This window comes from Gopherus flavomarginatus, chromosome 3 (genome assembly GCF_025201925.1).
Source record: "Gopherus flavomarginatus isolate rGopFla2 chromosome 3, rGopFla2.mat.asm, whole genome shotgun sequence".
Lineage (NCBI taxonomy): Eukaryota > Metazoa > Chordata > Testudines > Testudinidae > Gopherus > Gopherus flavomarginatus.
Genome location: NC_066619.1, coordinates 51298910 through 51322408, shown reverse-complemented (window position 1 = coordinate 51322408; position 23499 = coordinate 51298910). Strand labels below are relative to the sequence as shown.

The window sequence follows — 23499 nt, the reverse complement described above, 5'->3', positions numbered from 1 at the left end:
GGATGTGTTGGGTCACCCTGCAGGTAGTATCCAAGGCTGCTGAGATCAGTGTTGTTGCCAGGCTGCAGCTATATGCAGACACTTAGGGTATGACCTGCATGCTGTTTGTGAGGAGCTCAGGTTGAGAGCTACAGCAGCAAATCATTGTGATGCTCCCCAAGTTTCACAGCAGGTGCTGACACAACCCCTTACTGGTCTGAATTGCACCCCAAATGTGATACAGGGATTTTTCCTGAACCAAAATCCAGTGCTGCCTAACTCATCAGCTGGGAAGCTGAAAGGAAAGAAGTAGAATCACACATTCTAAGAAGGTGATAAACTCCCTCCTAGCATTTCAGAGGAAATTCACAGATGATGTCTATATATCACTTGAGGTTTAGGGGGATATTACAATGAACACACATCAAGGCAAAATCCATTGAAGCAAAGGACGATCTAGTGTTTTTACAAGTTAGCCTGACCATGGGGCCCAGGGCCAAAACTTCTTGGAAAGATAAGTCGTCAGTTACCTGCATGTTGCACTGTAAGAAATCTGTCCATCACATAACAGATTTCTTATCAGTCCTCTGGCAATGTGCAGATTCTTGTCATAATCTCAGTCTGTGATACCAATAAAACCACTTTTCAGTTTCATAGCTAGTAGGTATCTTCCTATTCTCACTGAAAGTATCTTCCCACACTCTACGTCTTTGTCCAATGAGGTGTCAGAGCTTGGTGTGCGGCCAGTGAAACTTTAGTTGCATATTCTATCAAACATTTTATGAACTAGCCAGGTGTCCATCCCCAGCGTCACCACAGTCTTCCTCATGTAATAGGTTACTTCACACCTTCTAGTTATTTTTAGGAAGATCACACTTAATTCAGATAGTATTCCTTTATGAAGGTACTCTTTTTAGAAAGGGTTTCTTGTTAAATTATTTTCTAAGTGTGAGACAAGACTCAGTAATGCATGATTGTTTTGAGCTTAATAATAGAATAACTAAATTAAACATTTGAAATTTGTAAAAGAGTTTGTCAAGAAAATAACTGAATATTAGAGTAGATTTTGAATCCGAAAATGTATAAGCTAGTACCATGTGCAAGTAGCGAAATGGTTTGTCTAATGAAAAAGGAATTATTTAATTTTGGCATTGGTATCTTCCAGAAACTGAGTGCAAGTCTGACATTTGTGGTTCTTACTTCGAACGTTTATGGATACAGCAGAGCATCCCATTTGACATTAACTTATTAGCTTTGTGAAAAAGAGCAGAATACCTATAGCTAGATTAAAACCATCACCTAATGCATACCTTGTAAAAGTTATTACTCATCAATAGAGTATTAGCGTGAACCATTTTTAATCTAAAAAATAATGGTCAGGTAACACATATACCCACACACATTAGTATAGGAAATTGCTTTGTGGATATAGAACTTAAGTGTAAATGCTGAATAATGAAGGTATGAATTCCATGAAATTTGGGTAATTTGAAAAAGATCACCTTAGCACATTTTAAATACTATAGTGGGAAAATATTGCGGAAACATGACTGAGTCTAATTAGTGAAGAAACATTTGGAGAGGAACTTTTTTTATTACTAAACTTTTCTAAACATTCATGTGAAGTAAGTGCAAACTCTTTCCCTGACTCTGCTGTTTATATACCATAGGTTAAAGCGGCAACTGGTGAGGAGGTATCAGCGGAGGATCTTGGAGGTGCTGATCTTCACTGCCGGTAAAATAAACAAACCCCCCCTGGGGCTTGTCATTTTCCACACACCCCCTTTAGTTTTTAATGGGGCTAAAAATGAACTGATCAAAAGATTTTCTGTAGCAGGTTGGTCTACCTCATTTAGTATCCTATTCCAGCAATGACCAGTAACTAATTCTTTGAGTGCTTGTTCATGTCCATTCCAGTCAGGTGTGTGCGCATGCACGGTAGCCAGAAGATTTTTCCCATAGCAGCCTCTGTTGGGTTGGCCTGGGCATCCCTGGAGTTGTGCATGGTGCTCAGTATAGAGCCCTGCTAACCCGCCGTCCCTTCAGTTCCTTCTTACCACCAGTGACGGTTAGCTGGAATGTCCCATAGCACTTGCTTAGCAAGTGCCTTTATCTCTGTTTTTTCGTGTATAGTTCTCTGTAGTTAGTTGTATTATAATTAAAGTTAGTTGGGGGTTCCCCCCCTTCCAACTCCCCGGAACTGGGGTATCCCATGGTCCCTGGGTTTCAAAATATGTGAGGTTTGCGCTAAGCGCATGCCAAAGAGTGACCCCACACTTCTTGTCCAAGGCGCCTAAGGTAAGATCACCAAAAGGACTGGTGTAGGATCTGCCACGAGTTCCCTCCCAGAACTATTAAAGAAAGGGAACAGCAGCTTAAGGTTCTCTTAATGGCGGCAGCTCTTCACCCCTACTCAAACCCCGGGTCAGGGGACCCCACACACAGCAAGTTGGCGCAGAGTGCCCCGGCACCATCATCCCAGGGCAAAAAGGATGACTCCTGAGACTGGCAGGGCTCCTCCCGCAGCCAGTCGGCCAGGCACCAGTCTCAGTTGCTAGTACCACAGAAGAGGAACAAGCCAGAGAGAGAGCGTTCTTCCACAGGCTAAGTCTAAGGAGCGAACGGCTGTGAGACCCCAGTTGGGCCACAGCACTAGGTCCCTGGGCAGGGCTGCATTGACTCCTGCGCAGGTGAGGCAGTTGAGTCTGGGCTGAATGTGATCGCTGGACTCTACTGACCAGCAACTGCTGCTGCCCTTGACACCGGAGGCTTTCAAAGCAGCTCAAGACTTGCTGCATCTCACAGCACCGTTCTCGTCCCCTAGCACAGAGGTGGCTCCGACCTCTGGTATAATCAAGAAGGAAGCTGGCGATGATGTCCCGGCGCTCTCCTCCTCCATGGCACCCTCTGGCACCGACACTTCTGGAGAGAGAATCCAGTCAGTCCTTGAGCTGCCGACGCTCATTGCCCTGAAGCACGACTCCTCCGTGGTCTTTGTTTTCGGAGACCTTGGAGTCGGAGTCAGATACCTACCTTTCCGATAAGAGCAGGAGCAGGAGGTCCAGGTCACAGCGGGACAAACAGGTTTACCCGGTGCCGTGGCCACCGCAGTGGCAGAATCCCTCTCAGTAGCCCTTCTGGACTCCCTGGGCCTTTCACCAGAGCCAGGGAAGATGCCAACGGTCCTGTTCAGCGGCAACTTCAGTGGCTTCGGCCACCTTTATCCCACCTGCTGAGCGACCAGCCACTGAACCACTGCCACCGACATTGACACCATCGGCTGCAGCACCGTCGCCGGCTTTGGCACCAACCATGGCTTCGGCGCCAACATCAGCACCGGCCCCAACAGCAGCTCCATTGCCACCAGCAGTGCCAACAGCGACCCCGGCACTGATGGCACCACCAGGGGTGCCGCCGATGCTGACACGGCACCAAGTTCAGTGCTGACAGCCCCATGACCAGGCACGGCACTGTCCGTGTCTGCTCCTGCACTGGATCCCCGAAAGTCACGGGAACCATTGGGTGCCGATGGAAGGGAGCAGCTGTCATTATTGGGGCTTCCTCCTCGTCATTGCTGGACGATGCACTGGCTGGTACCACCATAGTCCCGGCGCCTGAGGACAATCGGGTGTTGCAAAACTTGCTACACCGTGTGGCCCAGGGTTTTGGCATCAAGGCAGAGGAGGTAATAGAGGACTCTGATCCCATGGTGGCTATCCTTGCGCTCTCTGGACTTTCCTGTATTACCCTACTGCTCATAAAAACTATCGCAAGCACCAACAAAACCCCGTTGCAGACCCTAGCCTCATTGCCACCCACTGCCAAGCATAATGAACAGTGATATTTTGTGTCCTGTTGTAAGGGTTATGAACATCTTTATTCCCACCCGCTGTTGTGGATGCTGCTAACCAGCACGAGCAGCAAGGTTTTCAAAGCCCCTCCCCTAAAAACAGAGAGGCTAAAAAACTTGACCTTTTCGGAGGAAGGTCTATTCCATGCGTGGATTGCAGCTTCATATTTCCAACCAACAGGCTATTGTCAGTCAGTACTCTTTTAATACCTCTATTGCAATGGCAGAATTGCAGAGTTGCTTCCTCTAGACTCCCATGCCAAGTTTTCAGCCGTGTTTGAGGAGGGCAAGCTGATCTCCCGAGCTTCCCTCCTTGACGAGAGTGGTCATGAGAAGGGGCTCCTGGATCCAGGGCTCAGGTCTCCTGTACGAGACTCAGCAGACCATACAGGACCTCCCCTTTGAGGGTGTGACTCTGTTTTCAGAGAAGACTGATAAAAGGCTATGCTGCCTAAAAGACTCTAGAGCCACCCTTAAATCCTTGGGCCTACACACTCCTGTCAAGCAGCAGAAACCTTTCAGGCCTCAACCTTCTCCACAGTTCTACCAACAGGATGGCTCCCGGAGGAGGAATAGGAATGGCAGAAAAAGGCTGCACCCATCCTTAGGCCAAGGCTCTGGCCAACCCAAACCACCTTCTGGCCCCAAACTGGCCTTTTAAAGGTATAGTCAAGGATGGTACACCAGAACAAAAACTGGATCTACCTTTTCCTTCCAACTGTCCCCTTTCTACTGTGCATGGTCCTGTATCACTTTGGACCTCTGGGTGCTCCGCACTGTAGGGAGGGAATACTCCATCGAATTCTGTGCCCTCCTGCCCTTCCATCCCCTTTACCTGTCCTTCTTCACGGACGCTTCTGATGAGCAACTCCTTATACAGGAGGTGCACTCACTCCTTTCGCTAGAAGCAGTGGAGGAGGTTCCTCAGGAGCAGAAAGGCAGGTGTTTCTATTCTCCATATTTCCTAATACCAAAAGCCAAGGATGCATTCAGGCCCGTACTAGACTTGCAAGAACTCAACAAATTCGTAAAGATGCTCAAGTTCTGCATGGTCTCTTTGGCCTCCATCATCCCTGCATTGGATCCAGGATCAATGCTGCCCTCAACTTGAAGGACGTGGACTTTCACATAGCAGAAACTCTGTCCCATGGAAAATACCTTAGGTTTGTGGTAAATAGCACCCACTACCAGTTCACAGTCCTCCTATTCAGCCTGTCAGTGGCGCCTCGTGTTTTTACCAAGTGCATGGCAGTCATGGCTGTGTTCCTGCGCAGACGGCAGGTACAGGTGTTCCCGTACCTCGACAACTGACTCATCAAGGGCCACTCCAGGTCTCAAGTGGAGGCACAAGTCGACTTCATAAGGCCAACGTTTGATGAACTGGACCTTCTTTTGAATGAGGGAAAATCAACATTGTCCCTGCTTCAGAGAGTAGAATTTATAGGGGCAATACTTGACTCGACTCAAGCCAGGGCATACCCCCTGGAAGCAAGGTTTTGGTCCCCTGGTGACATCATACGAGGTCTCAGCCAGTTCCTGACCACCACAGCAAGGAATTGCCTGAAAATCCTGGGACATTTGGTGGGTTGTACCTACGTAGTACGGCATGCCGGACTCAGACTTCAACCTCTTCAGTTGTGGCTAGCGTTAGTGTATCAGCCAGTCCGGGACAGCTTGGACAGGATCGTAATCCTGCCTTGCACAGTACTCGACTCCCTCCTGTGGTGATTCGGCCCACAGATAATATGTGCAGGAGTCCCCTTCACCAGCCCTCAGCCGTCCCTCTCGCTAGTGATGGATGCGTCAACCTTGGGCTGGGCAGCACATTTGAGAGTCCTCAGGATACAAGGTCTCTGGTCTTAGGCAGAACTTGCTGCCCACATCAATGTCAGAGAGCTGAGAGCCGTATACCTTGTGTGCCAGACTTTTCAAGACCACTTGGTAGGGAGATGTGTATCAGTTATGACAGACAACACCATGGCAATGTTCTATATCAACAAATGTGGGTGCATGTTCCTCTCCCCTGTGCCAGGAAGCCCTCATGTTGTGGGACTTCTTTGTAGAGCACTGAATACATCTGCAAGCATTATACCTCCCTGGAGTACAGAACGAGTTGGTGGATTATCTCAGCAGGTCGTTCCATGGCCACAAGTGGTCCCTTCACTGAGACCCGGCGACCTCAATCCTCCATCAGTCTTCCCAAGATAGACCTGTTCGCTATGCAACGCAACAGGAAATGCCAGCGATTTTGCTCCTTCCTGAATCACAGCCCGGGCTCCATCACGGACGTGTTCCTCCTCCCATGGGGAGGCCATCTCCTATATGTGTTTCCACTTATCACTCTTGTTAACAAGGTGCTCCTCAAGATATGGAGGGGACAAGCTTCGGTGATATTGATAGCTCCAGCCTGGCCCTGCCAGCACTGGTACACATCACTCCTGGAAATGTCCGTGAACGCTCCAGTCACCGTGCCGCTCTTCCCAGACTTACTAACTCAGAATCACAGCTGTCTCTAACACCCGAACCTCAAGTTGCTGCACCTCATGGCGTGGAAGCTGCATGGCTGAACCCAATGGAACTTTCTTGCTCGGATATGGTTAGACAAGTCCTCCTTGGCAGTAGGAAACCCTCTATGAGAGCCACCTACATTGCCAAGTGGAAGAGATTTTCAATCTGGTCGGCGCAGCACTAGTTATCCCCAACACTCACCTCTGTGCCATTTCTATTAGACTATCTTGTCCGTGTCATCAATAAGGATTCACTTGGCCACCCTCTCTGCCGTCCACCCAGGCGCAGAGGGCCACTTGGTCTTTGCTAACCCTATGGTCAGCTGCTTCCTTAAAGGTCTCGACAGGCTACACCCGCATGTCCGACAGCCTGTCCCAGCTTGGGACCTCCATCTGGTCCTTTCCAGACTCATGGGACCACCCTTTGAACCTTTGGCGATGTGCTCCCTGCTCTCTCTCTCATACAAGGTAGTGTTTCTGATAGCGATAACCTCAGCCAGGAGAGTGTCTGAGCTCAAGGCACTGACATCAGAGCCCCCTGACACGGGTTCTAAAAGACAAGATTCAGCTCAGGCCTCACCCGGCATTCCTCCCAAAGGTTTTCTCCCAGTTTCACATCAACTAGGACATCTTCCTCCCAGTATTCTAACCTAAGGCACACTCCGGCGGCAGGGAGCAGAGGCTTCACTCATTAGATGTCCGCAGAGCGCTATCCTTCTACATTGAGAGAATTAAGCCATTCTGAAAGACGGTCCAGTTATGTGTGGAAGTGGTGAACAGAATGGAAGGTCTTCCTATCTCCTCTCAACTTATCTCATCATGGATCATATCCCACATCCGTGGGTGCTACAGCCTGGTGAAGGTGCCCGCTCCTCTGATCACTGCACACTCCACCAGGGCTCAGTACTCTTCAACAGCGCTCCTGGCACAGGTTTCCACCCAGGAAATCTGCAGAGCAGCACTGTGGTCCTCCATACACACTTTCACCACGCACTATGCGATCACCCAGCAAGCCAGAGACAATACAGACTTTGGAAGAACAGTGCACCAGTCAGTGGACGGCTCTGACCCTACCTCCTGAACTCGGCCTTGTGAGTCACCTAATTGGAATGGACATGAACAAGCACTTGAAGAAAAAACTGTTACTCGCCTTCTTGTAACTGTTGTTCTTGGAGATGTATTGTTCATGTCCATTCCAATACCTACCCTCTTACCCCTCTCTCAGAGTAGCCAGCAAGAAGGAACTGAGGGGGTGATGGGTCGGCAGGGCTCTGTATTGAGCGCCATGAAGGCGCGACTCCAGGAGGCACCCAAGCTGACCTGACAGAGGCTGTTACGGGAAAAATCTTCTGGCTACCATGCACATGTGCATGCACACACCTGATTGAAATGGACAACAAATCTCGAAGAACAACAGTTACGAGAAGGTGTGTAACTCTTTTTTCAGAGGAAGACGCCCACTTCCATAATTTACCGATCCAGTAATTTAAATGTACACATTTAATGCTCATAGCCCCCATCCAATGATTGTAGTGGAAATTGTACTGAAAATGGTGTCCCTATGCAATAACTAAAGAAACTCTAGGAAGTCTCTAGGTACCATGTTTGACCTCTGATCCCCAGACTCTCTGGTGTTGTATTTTACTGGTAATACTTTATCATAGGCTATTCAAGATTTGTTTTTTATTTAACACTTGGTATTTTTTATTTTGCCATTTTTGAGATTATGGAATTGGTAGTATTATAAAAACTTGTATGACAGATTCATTCTATTGTTGTAAGTATGGCAGTGTGGGTTTCATATGTTGGAATAAAGTTTTTGTTATTATATATCAACTGCAATAACATGCATATTATACGTACATTTCTGTTGTGCATTCTCTGTTTTATGTTATTAGGTTATTAAATCATGGAAAAGGTCATACATCTTATACCTTCTAGGATTCTTTTTTTAATGGTCAACTGTAGCTTACTTTACACTAAATCAAAATGCCCAGTGATAAGAAGAGCATTTTTTTAAGAGTCTATACCATCAAAATTGAAATAACTATATACTTTCATGGTCTCAGAATGTGGGGGGAGAGGGGAAGCAAATTTTAAGTATTCCTTTATAATACAATGAATAAATAAGCTCCATTTGTACTTCAGTTTATTGGTGATTGAAGTGTTATTGTTAAGGCAATTCGTAATATTTTAAAATCGCTGTCAGATTTCCCCCATAATTTTAATTATTTTCATTCACTGTTTTAACTAATTTTTTAGAAGTTTAGTATGGAAATTTTTGTTCCCTAATAATTCTTCATTCTTCATCATGCATTGGTTTTTATTGTTCACTTACTCATAAGTGTTGGGCTGCTCAAACTAGATTTTATTTTAAATATTGAAACACTTTGTATTTTGAATCCATGTAAGGAACTACATGGATGGTGCAAAAATATGCAAGAAAAGACTAATGCAAATATGATGTCTGCCACCTTTATGGTTTCTTTACAATAGTAAAAAAAAAAAAAAATTGAAACTGTATGTTAAGTTAAGTTCCTAAATATGGATTTGGGAGCCTCATTTTAGGCATCTAATTTTTAAAATCATGGCCAAAGTATTTTAAAAACTTTTATTTTTATCAGTTTTTTGTGTGTATGTGTGCAGTATATTTTATATAGATATGTATATATTTACATCTGTGCAGAAAATCTGGTGTAACTGATCACTATGCTTTGGATGACAATCATGCACTTCATCTAGCTAGGAAAGTTGTGAGGAGTTTAAATTACCAAAAGAAAGTAGATGTAAGTATATATGTGATTTTTTTGAACGTAATGCATTTTCTAAATTAAAATGTATAATTTTTCCTTTTTTTGCTGTGTTATAGCCGTGCTGGGCCCAGGATATTAGTGAGACATGGTGGGCGACGTAATGTCTTTTATTGGACCAGCTTCTGTTGGTGAAAAAAGCTTTTGAATAACATAGAGCTGAAGAGGAGATCTGTGTAGCTCAAAATAAGAGATACTATCTTACCCACCCTGTTTATCTAGTTTTTCCTTATTATTTGTATAGTGCATTGATATATCTGACATTAAATACATTTTTAACATTGAAAAAAGACATGGTTCTTGTCCCTAAGAGCTATCTGTCTAAAGGGCTGATCTTGCAAGTATGTGCTTCTGTATGCAGTCCCAGTGAAACTGATGGGACTACATGCAGGAGTAAACAGAGGTTTGGGGGTAACTGTAAATTATGGTAGACCCAATTCTACAACATACTTAATTTTAAGCGTATGAGCAGTCAGTCCCATTGATTTCAGTGGGACCTCCTCATGCTTAAAGACAGGTACATGCTGAAATACCTCCTTGAATCTGGGTTTTAGAACAAAGGAAGTGGAGAGGGAGGGAGTGCAGTCAAATCATTAGTAATTCAGGTTCATCATGTGTCTTGTTGATTTTAAAATAATAAGATAGGTTTGACTTAAAGGGTGGATGGCTTGTAGTGGAGGCAGAGGTGAAAGTAAGCCAATACGCTCTGGTATGGCATACTGGCAAGAGCCGGTGCACCGTACCGAGGCAGATAGGTTTCCCCTGGTGGCAATTTAAAGGGCCTGGGGCTCCTAGCAGCGTCTGGAGACTCAGGCCCTTTAAATTGCTGACAGAGGCCTGCTGCCGGAGGCCTGGGGAAGCAGTGGTGGGACTCAGGTGGTGATTTAAAGGGCCTGGGACTCCTGCCGCAGCTACTGCCCCAGGCCCTTTAAATCATCCCCATAGCCCTGAGGAGGTGGTCATGCTCCGGCGGCTATTTAAAGGATCAGGGGTTGCCGCAGCCGCTACTGCCCCAGCCCTTAAAATAGCTGCTGGAGCCCCACCGCTGTCTCCCCAGGGCTCCGGGGACAATTTAAAGGGCCCAGGGCTGTAGCGGCACCTGGAGACCCAGGCCCTTTAAATCACCACCTGCCGCTGCTACCCAGGGCTCCGGCAGTGTGGCTTGGGTGGCAATTTAAAGGGTCCGGGGCTCCCACTGCCGCTACCCTCCAGAGCCCTTTAAAACGCCACCCAAGCCCTGCTGCCAGAGCCCTGGCGTAGCGGTGGCAGGGCTCTGAGGTGATTTAAAGGGCATGGGGCTCCTGGCTGCTGCTACTGCAGCAGAGCCCTGAGCCCTTTAAAGCTCTGCCAGAGGCCGGGGTAGCGGTGGCAGCTGGGAACCCCCTCCGATGGTGATTTAAAGTGCCTGGGGCATTGCTGCAGTAGTGGCAGCTGGAGCCCCGGGCCCTTAAATCATCCCTGGGGCTCCCAGCCACCTCTGCAGCTGGTAGCTCTGGAGTGATTTAAAAGGCCAGGAGCTCCCAGCTGCCACTGCCCCAGCCCCAGGCCCTTTAAATCCTGACTTAAAGCACCCAGGGATTTAAAGGACCTGCCTCTTCCTGTAGAGGCCATGCCTCTTCCGGTTGAGCGCGCCCCCCACCACCCCATTAAGGACTCCGGAGTACTGGTAAGTCCTGTAAGTTACTTTCACCCCGAGCGGAGGAATTGGCTTAAGTCAGAGGGTCAGATTGAGGAGATAGAGTACACTGGCTGAAGGAGGAGAGAGTGTATAAACATAAGTAATGGCCTGGAAAAAATATATTTCTGTTTATAGTGTGCCAGTCACCCTGGTATCTAGTTGGGGACAAGGGTACTGATATGCAAATAACAGAAAGATGTAAAAGTTTTGGTAAAGTGGGAGGAATTGTCAGTGTAGACCATAGGCAGAGGTGAGGTGTGCAGTAGTAGGAGTTAGGGACAGAAAGAAGATGAGGACTGATGCTGTTCAGACCTTTCTGTGTAAGGGGCTTGAACTTAATGCAAAACAAGGCGGGAAGCGAGTAGAGTGATTTGAGCATGAGTGGTGAAAGGGTAGGTATGAACAGGGTAGTTGGTAAATTCTCTGGGCTGTTTTGGCTTATTATGGTGTGAAATAATTTCGTTGTCATTTTAATAGCTTTATTAAATTGCTGCAGGTGACAGTAGAACCACCAGAAGAACCTTTATATCCTGCTGATGAATTATATGGAATAGTTGGGGATCAGCTTAAAAGAAACTTTGATGTCAAAGAGGTATAGATAAAAATGTAGCTGCAAAATACACACACAAAATATTTTTTGCACTAAATTTCCTTGCAGGAAGGCATGCTTCATTTATTCCTCAACATTTGTCTTCAGAATACAGCTATTGGGCTTGATGAATCTTCCATTGTTATAGGATCTTCTAATGTTTTAAATGTTCTTGTTTTGGTAAACCCAGTAAAATGTCAATGCATTGTTAAAAATGTAACTTTTTTCTATTATTCTGTTGAAAAAAGCATCAACAAAGGTTAGAGTTTAATAGTATTTTAAAAAGGTTGCCGAGACTACAGTTAACTAATGCATTCACAGAGTCTTCTATATCACGTGGCCACTGCTCAGATACAGTATTTTAGCTTTCTTTTTTTGCTAATGCTGTAGAGCTAAATATAAAGGATTCTGTCCTGATTTAAGGATTCTGGAGGCCTCAAACATAACAGAAATAGTTCAGCTCTCCCAGCCACACAAACAGGTCTCACCCTGCAGAGTGCTGCTCCACAATATGTAGCACTACTTTGCACATCTACTGATCACAACATGCTCTTAGAGGGCCCTAAGGCCTCAGTAACAGCTGCACAATCAGTTCACACACTGTTTATGGGTTGGGGAGGAGGACTGTATTCTCTCCAATCCCCCTTGCATAAGGTCCCATGTGCAAAGCCTGTTTACTGAAACTTTGCCTGCAAGACCAGTATTTGGTCTGTAGTTAAGAGTGCTGGCTTGAAACCTCCTTTAAATACTTTGCCAGGAGACATGAAGTCTCACTTTCATTACAGGGACACTGAAGTACTTTAATACTCCAATTTCCTATTCTTTAAATTTGACATTTCTTTTGACATGTGTCTTGCTGGTTATGCTCATATGATTAGTCACAAAACCGAATCTTGGTAATTTTAAAACTGATCATCCATTGTTGAATGACAGGTCCCAAACATAAGCAAAGCTTCATATGCATGTACCTCTAAAGAGACTGGCAAATGCATGTATGTAGCTTTTTCTATCTTTGAAATGTATAGTGAGTGTATCCATTTTTGGTTAATATGCCTGGAAAAAACAATTTTTCTATCTGAGGTGGGCGTAAACAGAAGAACTTGCTTAAAATTCAGTTTTGAAGGTGTGTAAAGTTTGGGACCTGACGTTCTCAAGCTTTAAATCTCCTTTAAAAGAGACCCTCTTTTCATGAAAATAGAGGTAAAGCATAACTTATAAGGCAAAAGAGTTCTTTTCCCCCCAGTCTAACTTTTGCCTACCATCAAAATGAAATGGTTATTTCAAAATCCCTTGAATAAATGACGGGAAGTTAAATTTCAAAGTGCACCCTGTCTTACTAAGCAAATTTCAGTGCAAACTAAAATAAGGAGGGGAGCCTAATTTTCCTCTTTTTTCCCCCCCTTAAGGTCATTGCTAGAATTGTAGATGGAAGTAAATTTGATGAATTCAAAGCCTTGTACGGGGATACCTTAATCACAGGTATTTAAAACATATATATATATTTAAATTATTCTGTAAATATTTCTCCCAGTTTTACAGGTGGCATCATTTTGTTTGGCTCACCCATTGTGCTGAGCTTTAAAATTATTTAATAATAATAAAAAAAATTTCCTCAAGAGACACATCATTGCTCAAGAAAACGGTATTAACTCTGCATTTTTATAGTGAAATCAAAGTACCTGAAAATTTGTAACTTTTTGTTGTTTTTCTTTTTCCCCTGTTCAGGATTTGCTAGACTATTTGGTTACCCAGTAGGAATTATTGGAAACAATGGAGTTCTCTTCTCTGAGTCAGCAAAGAAGGCAAGTTTAATGTGTTGTTGAGCCTCTTTTCAAATTTTAATTGAACATCGTTACTGAGAACTCAACTATTGAACCAGAATTTCCAAGAGGAAAAATAGCCTTTTTTTGTAATAACTGATGGACTAGTCTATGTGGGTATCCGATGTGAACATGAAATGACCAAAATTCCTTGATGGACTTTGAAAGTAATTGACTTTATTTTATAAAAGACGGTGTTACCATAACTGTTTCAGATAAGAGGCAGACATGGTAACAGGAAAGTATAGTTACAAGAAGAGCAATCAAAGCTGTATGAATATGACACAGTTGAAGTAATAAATTCTAAAACCTCCAACTGTTACAGGAAAGTCAATACAAATGCTTTAAAAAGTAATTGTTAGATGAAATTCTAAACTTTAAAATTGAAATGTTACAGTAAATCATAATTTTTCTAGTGATTGCTAAGAATTTGGTCCCAGTCAAAATTTCTAGTGTACTCTTATTTCTTATTCTGGTATCCAATTTGTTGGCTTACAATAGGTTTGCTTTTCATACTTCTCCTTGGTAACTCCTGAAATAAACTAACTAATAAAGATATAATATACATCAGGGATCGTCAACCTTTGGCACGCAGCCTACCAGGGTAAGCACCCTGGTGGGCCAGGCCAGTTTGTTTACCTGCCACGTCTGGAGGTTTGGCCGATCACGGCTCCCACTGGCTGCGGTTCGCCGCTCCAGGCCGATGGGGATGGTGGGAAGCGGCGGCCAGCACATCCCTCGCCCTGCGCCTCTTCCTGTAGCCCCCATTGGCCTGGGATGGCAAACTGTGGCCAGTGGAAGCCGTGATCAGCCGAACCTGTGGACGGGGCAGGTAAACAAACCAGCCCGGCCCACCACGGTGCTTACCCTGGTGGGCCACATGTCAAAGGTTGCCAGTCTCTGATATACATCCTTATATCTTCTTTACAACCTCGGTACAATGTATTTTTGCTCCTTTTTTTAAAAACAAAAGTGTTACTCCAGTACAATGTTCTGAATATGTCAGCGCTGTTACACAAGGATCAGGGAACAGAGAGGCTCTTTAGGTGAGAAGGTGGCTACTGGCCAAGTGCTGTCTTACTTAAATATGGGATTCTGGATTCTTTAAAGAAACTAGTAACAAGGCCAAACTGAATTTCTATTTTGCGGGAAGAAGGGCAATAGTTATCCTATATCCTGGTCTCTTTTGGTGAAATCCTCACAGAACTAGTGAGGAAGGTAGTGCAGGATGACTGGGGGAAAGAGAGAGTCTTTGAGAGAAAGTTGAAGAAGGGAAAAGATTTTGCTTGGCTCATAGGTGGCATGAAACAAGGCACAAAGTTGAACTGCACGTAATGGAGAATACTTTGAACTTTAAGGATTGCAATAAATAAGACCATTTTCTGGTGACATTTGTTTTCTGCAGCTTGTAAAGACCTCATTACCCTTTTATACTGTCAGTATTCTCTGGTGATCAGTATTGCAAAAGCTTTCCTATCAACAAGAAAGCAAGGGAGTATTTTTTCTCTCTTTCTTCTTATTATTTATGCCATCGTATCTGGCACTATGAGTAGTTTATCAACCTCCAACCTCCAGATAAAGTACATGTTCAGAACAATGGAATGATAGTGTTCAGAGTCTTCCCATGAAACTTGGTGGTAACTCTCAGCCACTTCTGTCATCAGACTTGTCCAACTCATATTCTCCTGTTAAATGGCAGAAAACTTAATTAACACAGAGTTACGGTTGCCTAGTAACAGGTGACCTTCCAGAACATCAAATTCAGCACAAATCAGACTTCTGAAAAGCAGGAAAATAAAGACTTAAGGTAAATGTCCATGCAACCTCTATTCTGCCCTCTGGAGCTGGCAATAGCTGCTGAGAATTATCTGCATTCACTTCGGCTGCTTTAACTATGTGAGGTGTAGTGAGTGTACTGAATGGTGAAGGAGTGAAGTACTGAATGGTGAAGGAGCAATCATAATGATATGAGCAAGGTCCTGAGCAGGGCCGTTTCCAGCTTTTTTGCTGCCCCAATCAGTGAAGGGAAAAAAACCAAACCCGATTAAGCTGCCGCTGAAGTGTCGCCAAAGAGGAAGAGATGGAGCAAAGAACCTGCCTGCTGAAGACTAAAGTGGAACACTTGAGCTGCCACTGAAGACTAAAGTGGAACACTTGAGCTGCCGCCGAAGTGCTGCCAAAGACCTGGACGTGCCACCCCAGTAACCGATGGAGTGCCACCCCTTTCTATTGGCCGCTCCAGGCACCTTCCAGGCACCTTCTGCTCCAGTGCTTCCTTCACTGGTGCCTGGAGCTGGCCCTGGTCCTGAGAAATACCAGTTTTCAAAAAATCCACAGCAGCCTCATGAGTAAATGTTCAAGTTTCATGGGCTATGTATGGCCACTGAGACACCCCACCCCAAGATTAGTAAGGTCCCCAAGATCCCAGAACACACAGTGGTCAGGGATCGGGCTCTCCCAGATCCCAGTGCACATACAGAAGGGAAGACTTCAGAGCTGACCGCCCCCCCCATTCCTAAACCCACAACTTCCTGTGCTACCCCTTCCCTTTCACCTGAGTCCCCTAAACCCTCTTCCTTGCCCAACCACCCATTCCCACTTATCCCATCTCCATAGTACCCCCATTCCTTGCTGCAGACCCAAAACTTTTTTGAAGCCCTAATCACCTCTCCCCCCGTCGTGAACATTCACATGTGTATTTTGTTTTCTTTTAAAAATAGTTGCAGCATCTTGTGAATATTCTGCTGTATTCAGATTACATTTCTAAACCCTCCCTCCCAAACAAAGATACCAACAACACTCCCCCACCCCGACCCTCCCCCACTTGGACAGAGGCAGCTTTTTCACAATTGTTCATAGTTCATTCTCAGATTTCTGCCCAGGGTGCGTTTCAAATTTCAGAGTTGCTAGAATCTGTGAACTTAATGAAATACTATTTTTTTCCCCTTGTGACGGTATTTTGGGAACACCTTGCTCAATGACCCCACATGTGGATTGCTATTCCTACAGTACCATGAGGCATAGCAAATTTTAAGACAATCTGTGCAAGCACATGTATTTTAGAGCATTAAGAAGAGTAATCCTTTTAACAAGAAGGACTTCCCAACCATAGTGAGGGCCGCGCTGGTGCTCCGTTATAATATTGTATGAAATTAGGAGGAGACTATAAGAGAGAGCCTCTATGCATCCATCAGCAGCATAGCAGCTTCAGAGGTGTTCAGTGGCCCATCTGTCTCAATGAGATGTTCTCAGATGAAAGAGAATACCTAACGGAGATTAGTACAGCCTGAAACAATAGCTCTGAGACATGTGAATTGCTCCTTTCATGTCAATGAGTGCTCCCCTCCACCAAGTGCTGGAGAGTTTCTGATACCCATTCTTCGCTCCTCACTCCTCAGCTTGTCTCAGCAGTGTGTTCTTGGTGCATGACCCAAGCATGCCTGTTCTAAGCTCGCCACCCAGAAGGCAGGGCTTCCCCAGATCCTGGCTCACCTCAGAGAGGTATAGGGAGAGGGGCTCACGCCCCTAGAAAGGCAGGGGCCCTGCAGAACCATACTCACATGGGGAGGGGAGCAGGAAAGGGAAGTTAACGACTTCCCCTCATCCTGGCGCACACATGGGGACAGAGAGCTGGGCTCAGAGACCATGAAGGGGTAGGAACGCTCAGATCCTAGCTCACAAAGCAAGGCGCGGAGAGGGACTTTCCTCAGAATAAAAATTCCCCGTTGTCAAAGACAGATTGGAGCAATATGCCTGTTTTTATTTTTGGGGGGGGGGTTAATTTTGGATTTCTGCCCTAGGTTGAGTTTTTGCTCACAGTGACTAGAGTGTTGCTCAGAATTGGTAACCATAATGTGTCCTTGAAGCCATCCAGATCCTGTGACATAGAGATAGTTTTATGGACAGTTAGCACTTCACTCTGTATATTCTCAGTGTAATCCATGGGGTGCATAAACCTTAGGCCAGGTCTACACTACAAACCTATGTCAGTATAACTACACCACTCAGGGGTGTGAAAATCCACATCCTTGAGCAACCTACTTATACCCACCTAACTCCCTTCTCCCCCGCCCCCATGTAGACAGCACTTTGTCAACTGGAGGGCTTCTCCCACTGACATAGCTACTGTCTTTCAGGGAGGTGGATTAATTAGGCTGATGAGAGTTCTTTTGTTGGTGCAGTAGGGTCTTCACAAAAGCCCCACAGTGGTGTAGCTTTAGTGCTGTATGTGAAAACATGCCCTTAAAGTGCCTAACTGGAGAAGCAAACTCTGTTTAAAAAAATGTTTTAATTTGATTTCCCCCAAAGGGAAGGTGGGTGCCATGCATTCTGTTGAGGTAACTCTCAAGCATCTGAGATTCTGATGTGATGATCTGAGCCCTGGTTTGGTCTCTGTATGTGAGCAAAAAATGTTGCCAGAACATGTCAACTTTAAGAAAAGCTGTTTTTTTTTCCCTCTAGGGGCAGTATCTTGGGAATCCCTTTTTCAAATGGCCCCAAATTTGGATCACTGTCTGTACCCTGCGTCCCCATGAGGCGCACCAAATTTCAAGGCAATCTGATTAACTATACAGATTAGAGTATTTAGAACAATCAAACTGCAAACGGAAAGCTGGTTTTAACCTTAACTATAGCAGAACTGTTGCTCTGCTCTATTTTTTTTTTTTTTTAATAAATGAGACCCTTACCTGATTTTTAGCTTAGTCTGTATAACATATGATTTATCTTCTGTAATGGCCATAACCTGATAATGTAATGAAGAAAGCACACCCTATTTTTAACCGTTCCAAAACTATACAGACCTATTTAAAATGGCAGACCTTGCCTACTGTGGCTTTTCTTCATAGTGATCACTAGTCTTTTTAGTGTTTCTATGTGTATTATCAGTTTTCCCCTCTTTGCTAGTAACTAGGGGTTATTTGAGTATTGTGAACAGGTCAGGGTTTTTTCCGTTGCTGTGGTGCACCTCTTAGGTTTATAGTCTGAAAGATTGGTCATTAATTTAAGCTCTATTAGCAGAGAATAAATAAAGTTTTTAAATGAAGGAAAAATATGTAATATTGACTGAAAAGCTAAGTCTTTCATTTGTGTCAAATTTACATTTTTCAGTATCAGTATGACCACATGCTTTGTTACTTTTCACTGTTATCACAGAATAGATTTTGTGTTACAGAATTAAGGTTTTCCCCTCACCCGCCTAATATGTGGCAAAGCCATTTCAGCTTGTTGGTTATTTTTTTGTGGTTTACCTAAGAATGTAAAACATGCTCTTTTTATCTTCACATGTGATAAAAGTAACTATATGTAATAAGCTGAAAGTGTGAAGCCTAAAATATCCTTGGCAATGACTCACAGGCATAAATAATCTTGTGGACTATCTCACTACTCTGATGCTTTGTAAATACTCTGCATTTTTGCCTTGCCTCACTGATCTTGGCTATGCTCAATGAGCTAGTGGGGTTCTTTGTCCTCCTGACCTCCTCTCCAAGTCAGTCAGCATTTCAGTCAGCATTCAGGTTCAATCAATTGCATGGGATTCCTCCAAACTTAATACAATAAAATGTTTTTGTACCTGCACCCTGCATCACCCACCTCGCAACAACCAGGCCTTTGGAAGTGCTAGAGTGGGGCAGATGGGGATGGAAAAATTCTCAAATGCTGCATGACTCCGGGTAGGTTTGCCAAAGATGGTTTAGGCACAGTTGTTTAATGTGCAAAACAAAACATTAGTGGACAAAGCCAGTAAAATTAAGAAAAAGTTTTGTAGTTTCTCAAATTCTTGACTGCAGCCCCAAACTGCCTTTGCTGCTGAGGTTATCCTGGAGTCTTTCCTCAGGCTGCCCTGCCTCCCTGGAACTGCAAGGAGCAGTGACCTCAGGCTGTTAATGGCTTTCTATACAGCAGCATTGGTCTTGTTGCCTTAGGCTATGTCTGCACTACAGACCTTACAGCAGCACCCTTGTACTGCTGCAGTTGAGCCGCTGCAAGGTTACCTGTGTAACCACTGTATGACACAGCACTGTTCACACCAGCACATATGTCAGTCAGGGGTGTGGTTTTTTTCACACTTCTAGCTGACAAAAATTTTACCAACAAAAGTGCTACTGTAGATATAGCCTTACTTTTGTTACCCGCTGTTTGCTGCATCTGTTCTTTAAATTAACCCCACCTCTAATGGCAGCAATTACTAGAGTGTAACTGATTGCAGAGGAATCTGCTGCCATTTCTTCATTAGGTAAAATAGCCCTTAGTTAGGAAATGAGGAGAGGGAGGAAGAGAGAGAATAAAAAGACAGAATTTCCTCTGTGCTCCATAGAAAGGATGGAGAAATCGAATACTGCAGTAGTTTGGAAGAATAAGAAAGGTAAGGCACTGAGGATTTGGGTAGATTTCACTAGAAGGAATGTAAAAATGAGGTTTCACTCATAACTGTGGTTTATATCTGTTTATTTTCCATTATACAGTATTAGTTGTTACTTTATCTTTGAACCTGCACATTATTCAGAGGCTCCTGTTTCCACTGAAGTCAGTGGAAGTTTTGCTATTGACTTTAGTGGAAAGAGGAGTAGGTCCTGCCCCCAGTGTGTCCCCTATGATAAAGGGGACAAATCAGGGCCTGCCCATGTTCCCACTTGAAGCCTATGGCAAAATGTCCATTGGAAGTAGAGTGACAATAACGTCAAACAGAGTGACTGTAGATATTGCTTCACTCATTCATCTCTTAACAATTTACCTTTACTCTGTTTGCAGGGAACTCATTTTATTCAATTATGTTGCCAAAGAAATATTCCCATTGTGTTTTTGCAGAACATCACAGGTGAGTAAACCTGACTAATAGGCTTTGTTGTGGATCATTCAGGTTCAGGCATTGAGGCAGCATCTATGTGTATATTATCTGTATCTCTCAATTGTCAGAAAGCAGCTTGTCTGAACATATACGCCCATTCCCATCAATGATTTATAATAATATGGTTTTGTTTGAGTGAGTGCTGCATAGCTAATATTTAGCAACTGAAAGATCTTGTTCATCTTAAAATGTATTAGGTTTCATGGTTGGTAGAGATTATGAAGCTGGAGGAATAGCAAAGGATGGAGCCAAGATGGTAACTGCTGTAGCCTGTGCCAGTGTACCTAAAATAACAGTAATTATTGGAGGATCCTATGGTGCTGGAAACTATGGTATGTGTGGAAGGGCATATAGGTAAGTATTACTCCTGATTATAATAGGAAGTAAAGGTTTCATATGACTTTCAAATCCCATTACCCAAAAATTAATTTTAACTCTGACATAAACTGTGCTGCCTTTGTTTAGAAAGCATCTTGCATGCAGTGAGTGCTACCAGAAGTAAATAATAGCTGTAGGACCTTGTGGAGATTGTTAGGCTCATAACTTAACTATTCTTAAAATTTTATGGTGGAGGAAATTCTCAGGAAGATAATTAGCTAACTTTTAAAAAACAAAACAAAACTATTTCTCCATTGCTAAAAAATGAAAAATGGCTGCGGTTTTTTGTGCATCCCACAGCAAACATAGTGGGCTGGACAAGTAGTTCTTATTTGTGTGAAAGTCCTATTGGCTGCAGGGGGTCTGTTTGAATGAGTAATGTTTATAGGATCCACCCAAAAAATTGGTTAGTTTTTTAGTCTCTGTTCACACTATTCAAATAGTGTTTTTGATGGCATCAATGCCTCTGGTTCTATTGAAGCTGCAGTTGTTACCTAAAGTAAAGAATCATGTGGCAGGTTTATTTGTTCTGTCTTCTGTGCTTTTTTGTTTGTTTTCGGGGTGGGAGGATGGAAGAGAAATGTTTAAGAAATGGAGATACTAGAGCCTTTAAAATTGGAAACAGTGGAGCATATTTTTCAAACCCTATAACATGATGTTACAAACAATGGAGTATGCATTGCATCTGAAGAAGTGGGTATTCACCCTCGAAAGCTCATGCTCCAAAACGTCTGTTAGTCTATAAGGTGCCACAGGATTCTTTGCTGCTTTTACAGATCCAGACTAACACGGCTACCCCTCTGATAATGGAGTATTGTTATAGCTCAATTTACACTTTTAAAATAAACCCTATCAATACAAATAACAGAATTATTCACCTCAACAGTGTATTTTTAGTTCTCTGGTAAAAAACTGATCTTTGTGTTTTGTTTTAAGTTTGTTTAATGTTGTATTTTTTCAGTCCAAGATTTCTTTATATGTGGCCAAACGCGCGCATCTCAGTGATGGGAGGAGAACAAGCTGCAACTGTCCTGGCCACAGTAGCTAAGGACCAAAAAGCAAGGGAGGGGAAACAGGTACTGTCACTGTCTTCTGCTTACCCCTAATAAGATCCAGGCAAATGCAGAATGAAAGTAGAGACTTTTGGCCTACCCCGGTATTATGGGTTGAATCATAGACTTTAAGGTCAGAAGGGACCATTATAATCATCTAGTCTGACCTCCTGCACAATGCAGGCCACAGAATCTCATCCACCCACTCATGTATCAAACCCCTAACCTATATCTGAGCTACTGATTGTGATTTAAAGTCTTCAAATTGTGATTTAAAGACTTCAAGGTGCAGAGAATCCTCCAGCAAGTGACCCGTGCCCCATGCTGCAGAGGAACGCGAAAAACCAATCCACCCTGGAGGAAAATTCCTTCCTGACCCCAAATATGGCGATCAGCTAAACTCTGAGCATGTGGGAAAGACTCACCAGCCAGACACCCGGGAAATAATTCTCTGTAGTAACTTAGATCCCATTGGGCATATCTACTGCTAATAGTCAAAGATCAATTAATTGCCAAAATTAGGCTATCCCATCATACCATCCCCTCCATAAACTTATCAAACTTAGTCTTAAAGCCAGATATGTCTTTTGCCCCCACTGCTCCCCTTGGAAGTTTGTTCCAGTATTTCACACCTCGGATGTTTAGAAACCTTTGTCTAATTTCAAGACTAAACTTCCTGATTGCCAGTTTATATTCATTTGTTCTTGTGTCCACATTGGTACCGACTTTAAGTAATTTCTCTCCCTCCCTGGTATTTATCTCTCTGATATATTTATAAAGAGCAATCATATCTCCCCTCAGCCTTCTTTTGGTTAGGCTAAACAAGCCAAGCTCTTTGAGTCTCTGTTCATAAGACAGTTTTTCCATTCCTTGGATCATCCTATTAGCCGTTCTCTGTACCAGTTCCAGTTTGAATTCATCCTTCTTAAACATGGAAGACCAGAACTGCACACAGTATTCCAGATGAGGTCTCACCAGTGCCTTGTATAATGGTACTAACACCTCCTTATCTTTACTGGACATACCTTGCCTGATGCATCCCAAGACTGCATTAGTTTTTTTCACGGCCATATCTCATTGGCGGCTCATAGTCATCCTGTGATCAACCAATACTCTGAGGTCCTTCTCCTCCTCTGTTACTTCCAAATGATGCATCCCCAGCTTATAACAAAAATTCTTGTTATTAATCCCTAAATGCATGACCTTGCACTTTTCACTATTAAATTTCATCCTATTACTATTACTCCAGTTTACCAGGTCATCCAGATCTTCCTGTATAATATCCCGGTCCTTCTCTCTATTGGCAATACCTCCCAGCTTTGTGTCATCCATAAACTTTATTAGCACATTCCCACTTTTTGTACCAAGGTCAGTAATAAAAAGATTAAATAAGATTGGTCCCAAAACCAGTCCCTGAGGAAATTCACTAGTAACCTCCCTCCAGCCTGACAGTTCACCTTTCAATACGATCCATTGTAGTCTTCCCTTTAACCAGTTCCTTATCCACCTTTCAATTTTCCTACTGATCCCCATCTTTTCCAATTTAGCTAATAATTCCCATGTGGAACCGTATCAGATGCCTTACTAAAATCGAGGTAAATTAGATCCACCGCATTTCCTTTGTCTAAGAAATCTGTTACCTTCTCAAAGAAGGAGATCAGGTTGGTTTGGCACGGTCTACCTTTTGTACCATCATTCTCATCTAATCTTGCATTGTAGCTTGCTCACATTGTAATACCTTTCCTTTGAACTGGTAGAGTCTGTCACACAACATTTTGATTAAAGAACTAGAACATGGGACCCATTAAATGGATTAAAAGCTGTCTAACTGATAGGTCTCAATACGTAATTGTAAATGGGAAATGGTCATTGAGCAGGTATGTTTCTAGTGGGGTCCCACAGGGATTGGTTCTTGGCCTACGCTATTAACATTTTTGTATATGACCTGGAAGAGAACATAAAATCATTATTGATAAAGTTTGCAGATGA

General features: G+C 43.7%; 1 protein-coding gene across 6 annotated transcripts in view; it reads left to right on the top strand.

Moving 5' to 3' along the window:
- Nucleotides 1–23499, top strand: part of MCCC2 (methylcrotonyl-CoA carboxylase subunit 2) — an 84981-nt gene that overhangs the window by 43377 nt on the left and 18105 nt on the right. For 3 of the 6 annotated variants that reach the window (XM_050945265.1, XM_050945266.1, XM_050945267.1), the window contains 8 exons: nucleotides 1650–1714; nucleotides 9023–9122; nucleotides 11321–11416; nucleotides 12820–12892; nucleotides 13139–13215; nucleotides 19984–20050; nucleotides 20278–20434; nucleotides 21420–21534. In XM_050945265.1, coding sequence (XP_050801222.1) covers nucleotides 1650–1714; nucleotides 9023–9122; nucleotides 11321–11416; nucleotides 12820–12892; nucleotides 13139–13215; nucleotides 19984–20050; nucleotides 20278–20434; nucleotides 21420–21534 — 750 coding nt within the window. The remainder of the gene's footprint in view (nucleotides 1–1649; nucleotides 1715–9022; nucleotides 9123–11320; nucleotides 11417–12819; nucleotides 12893–13138; nucleotides 13216–19983; nucleotides 20051–20277; nucleotides 20435–21419; nucleotides 21535–23499) is intronic. The other 3 variants (XR_007773341.1, XR_007773339.1, XM_050945268.1) reach the window with 2 other exon arrangements.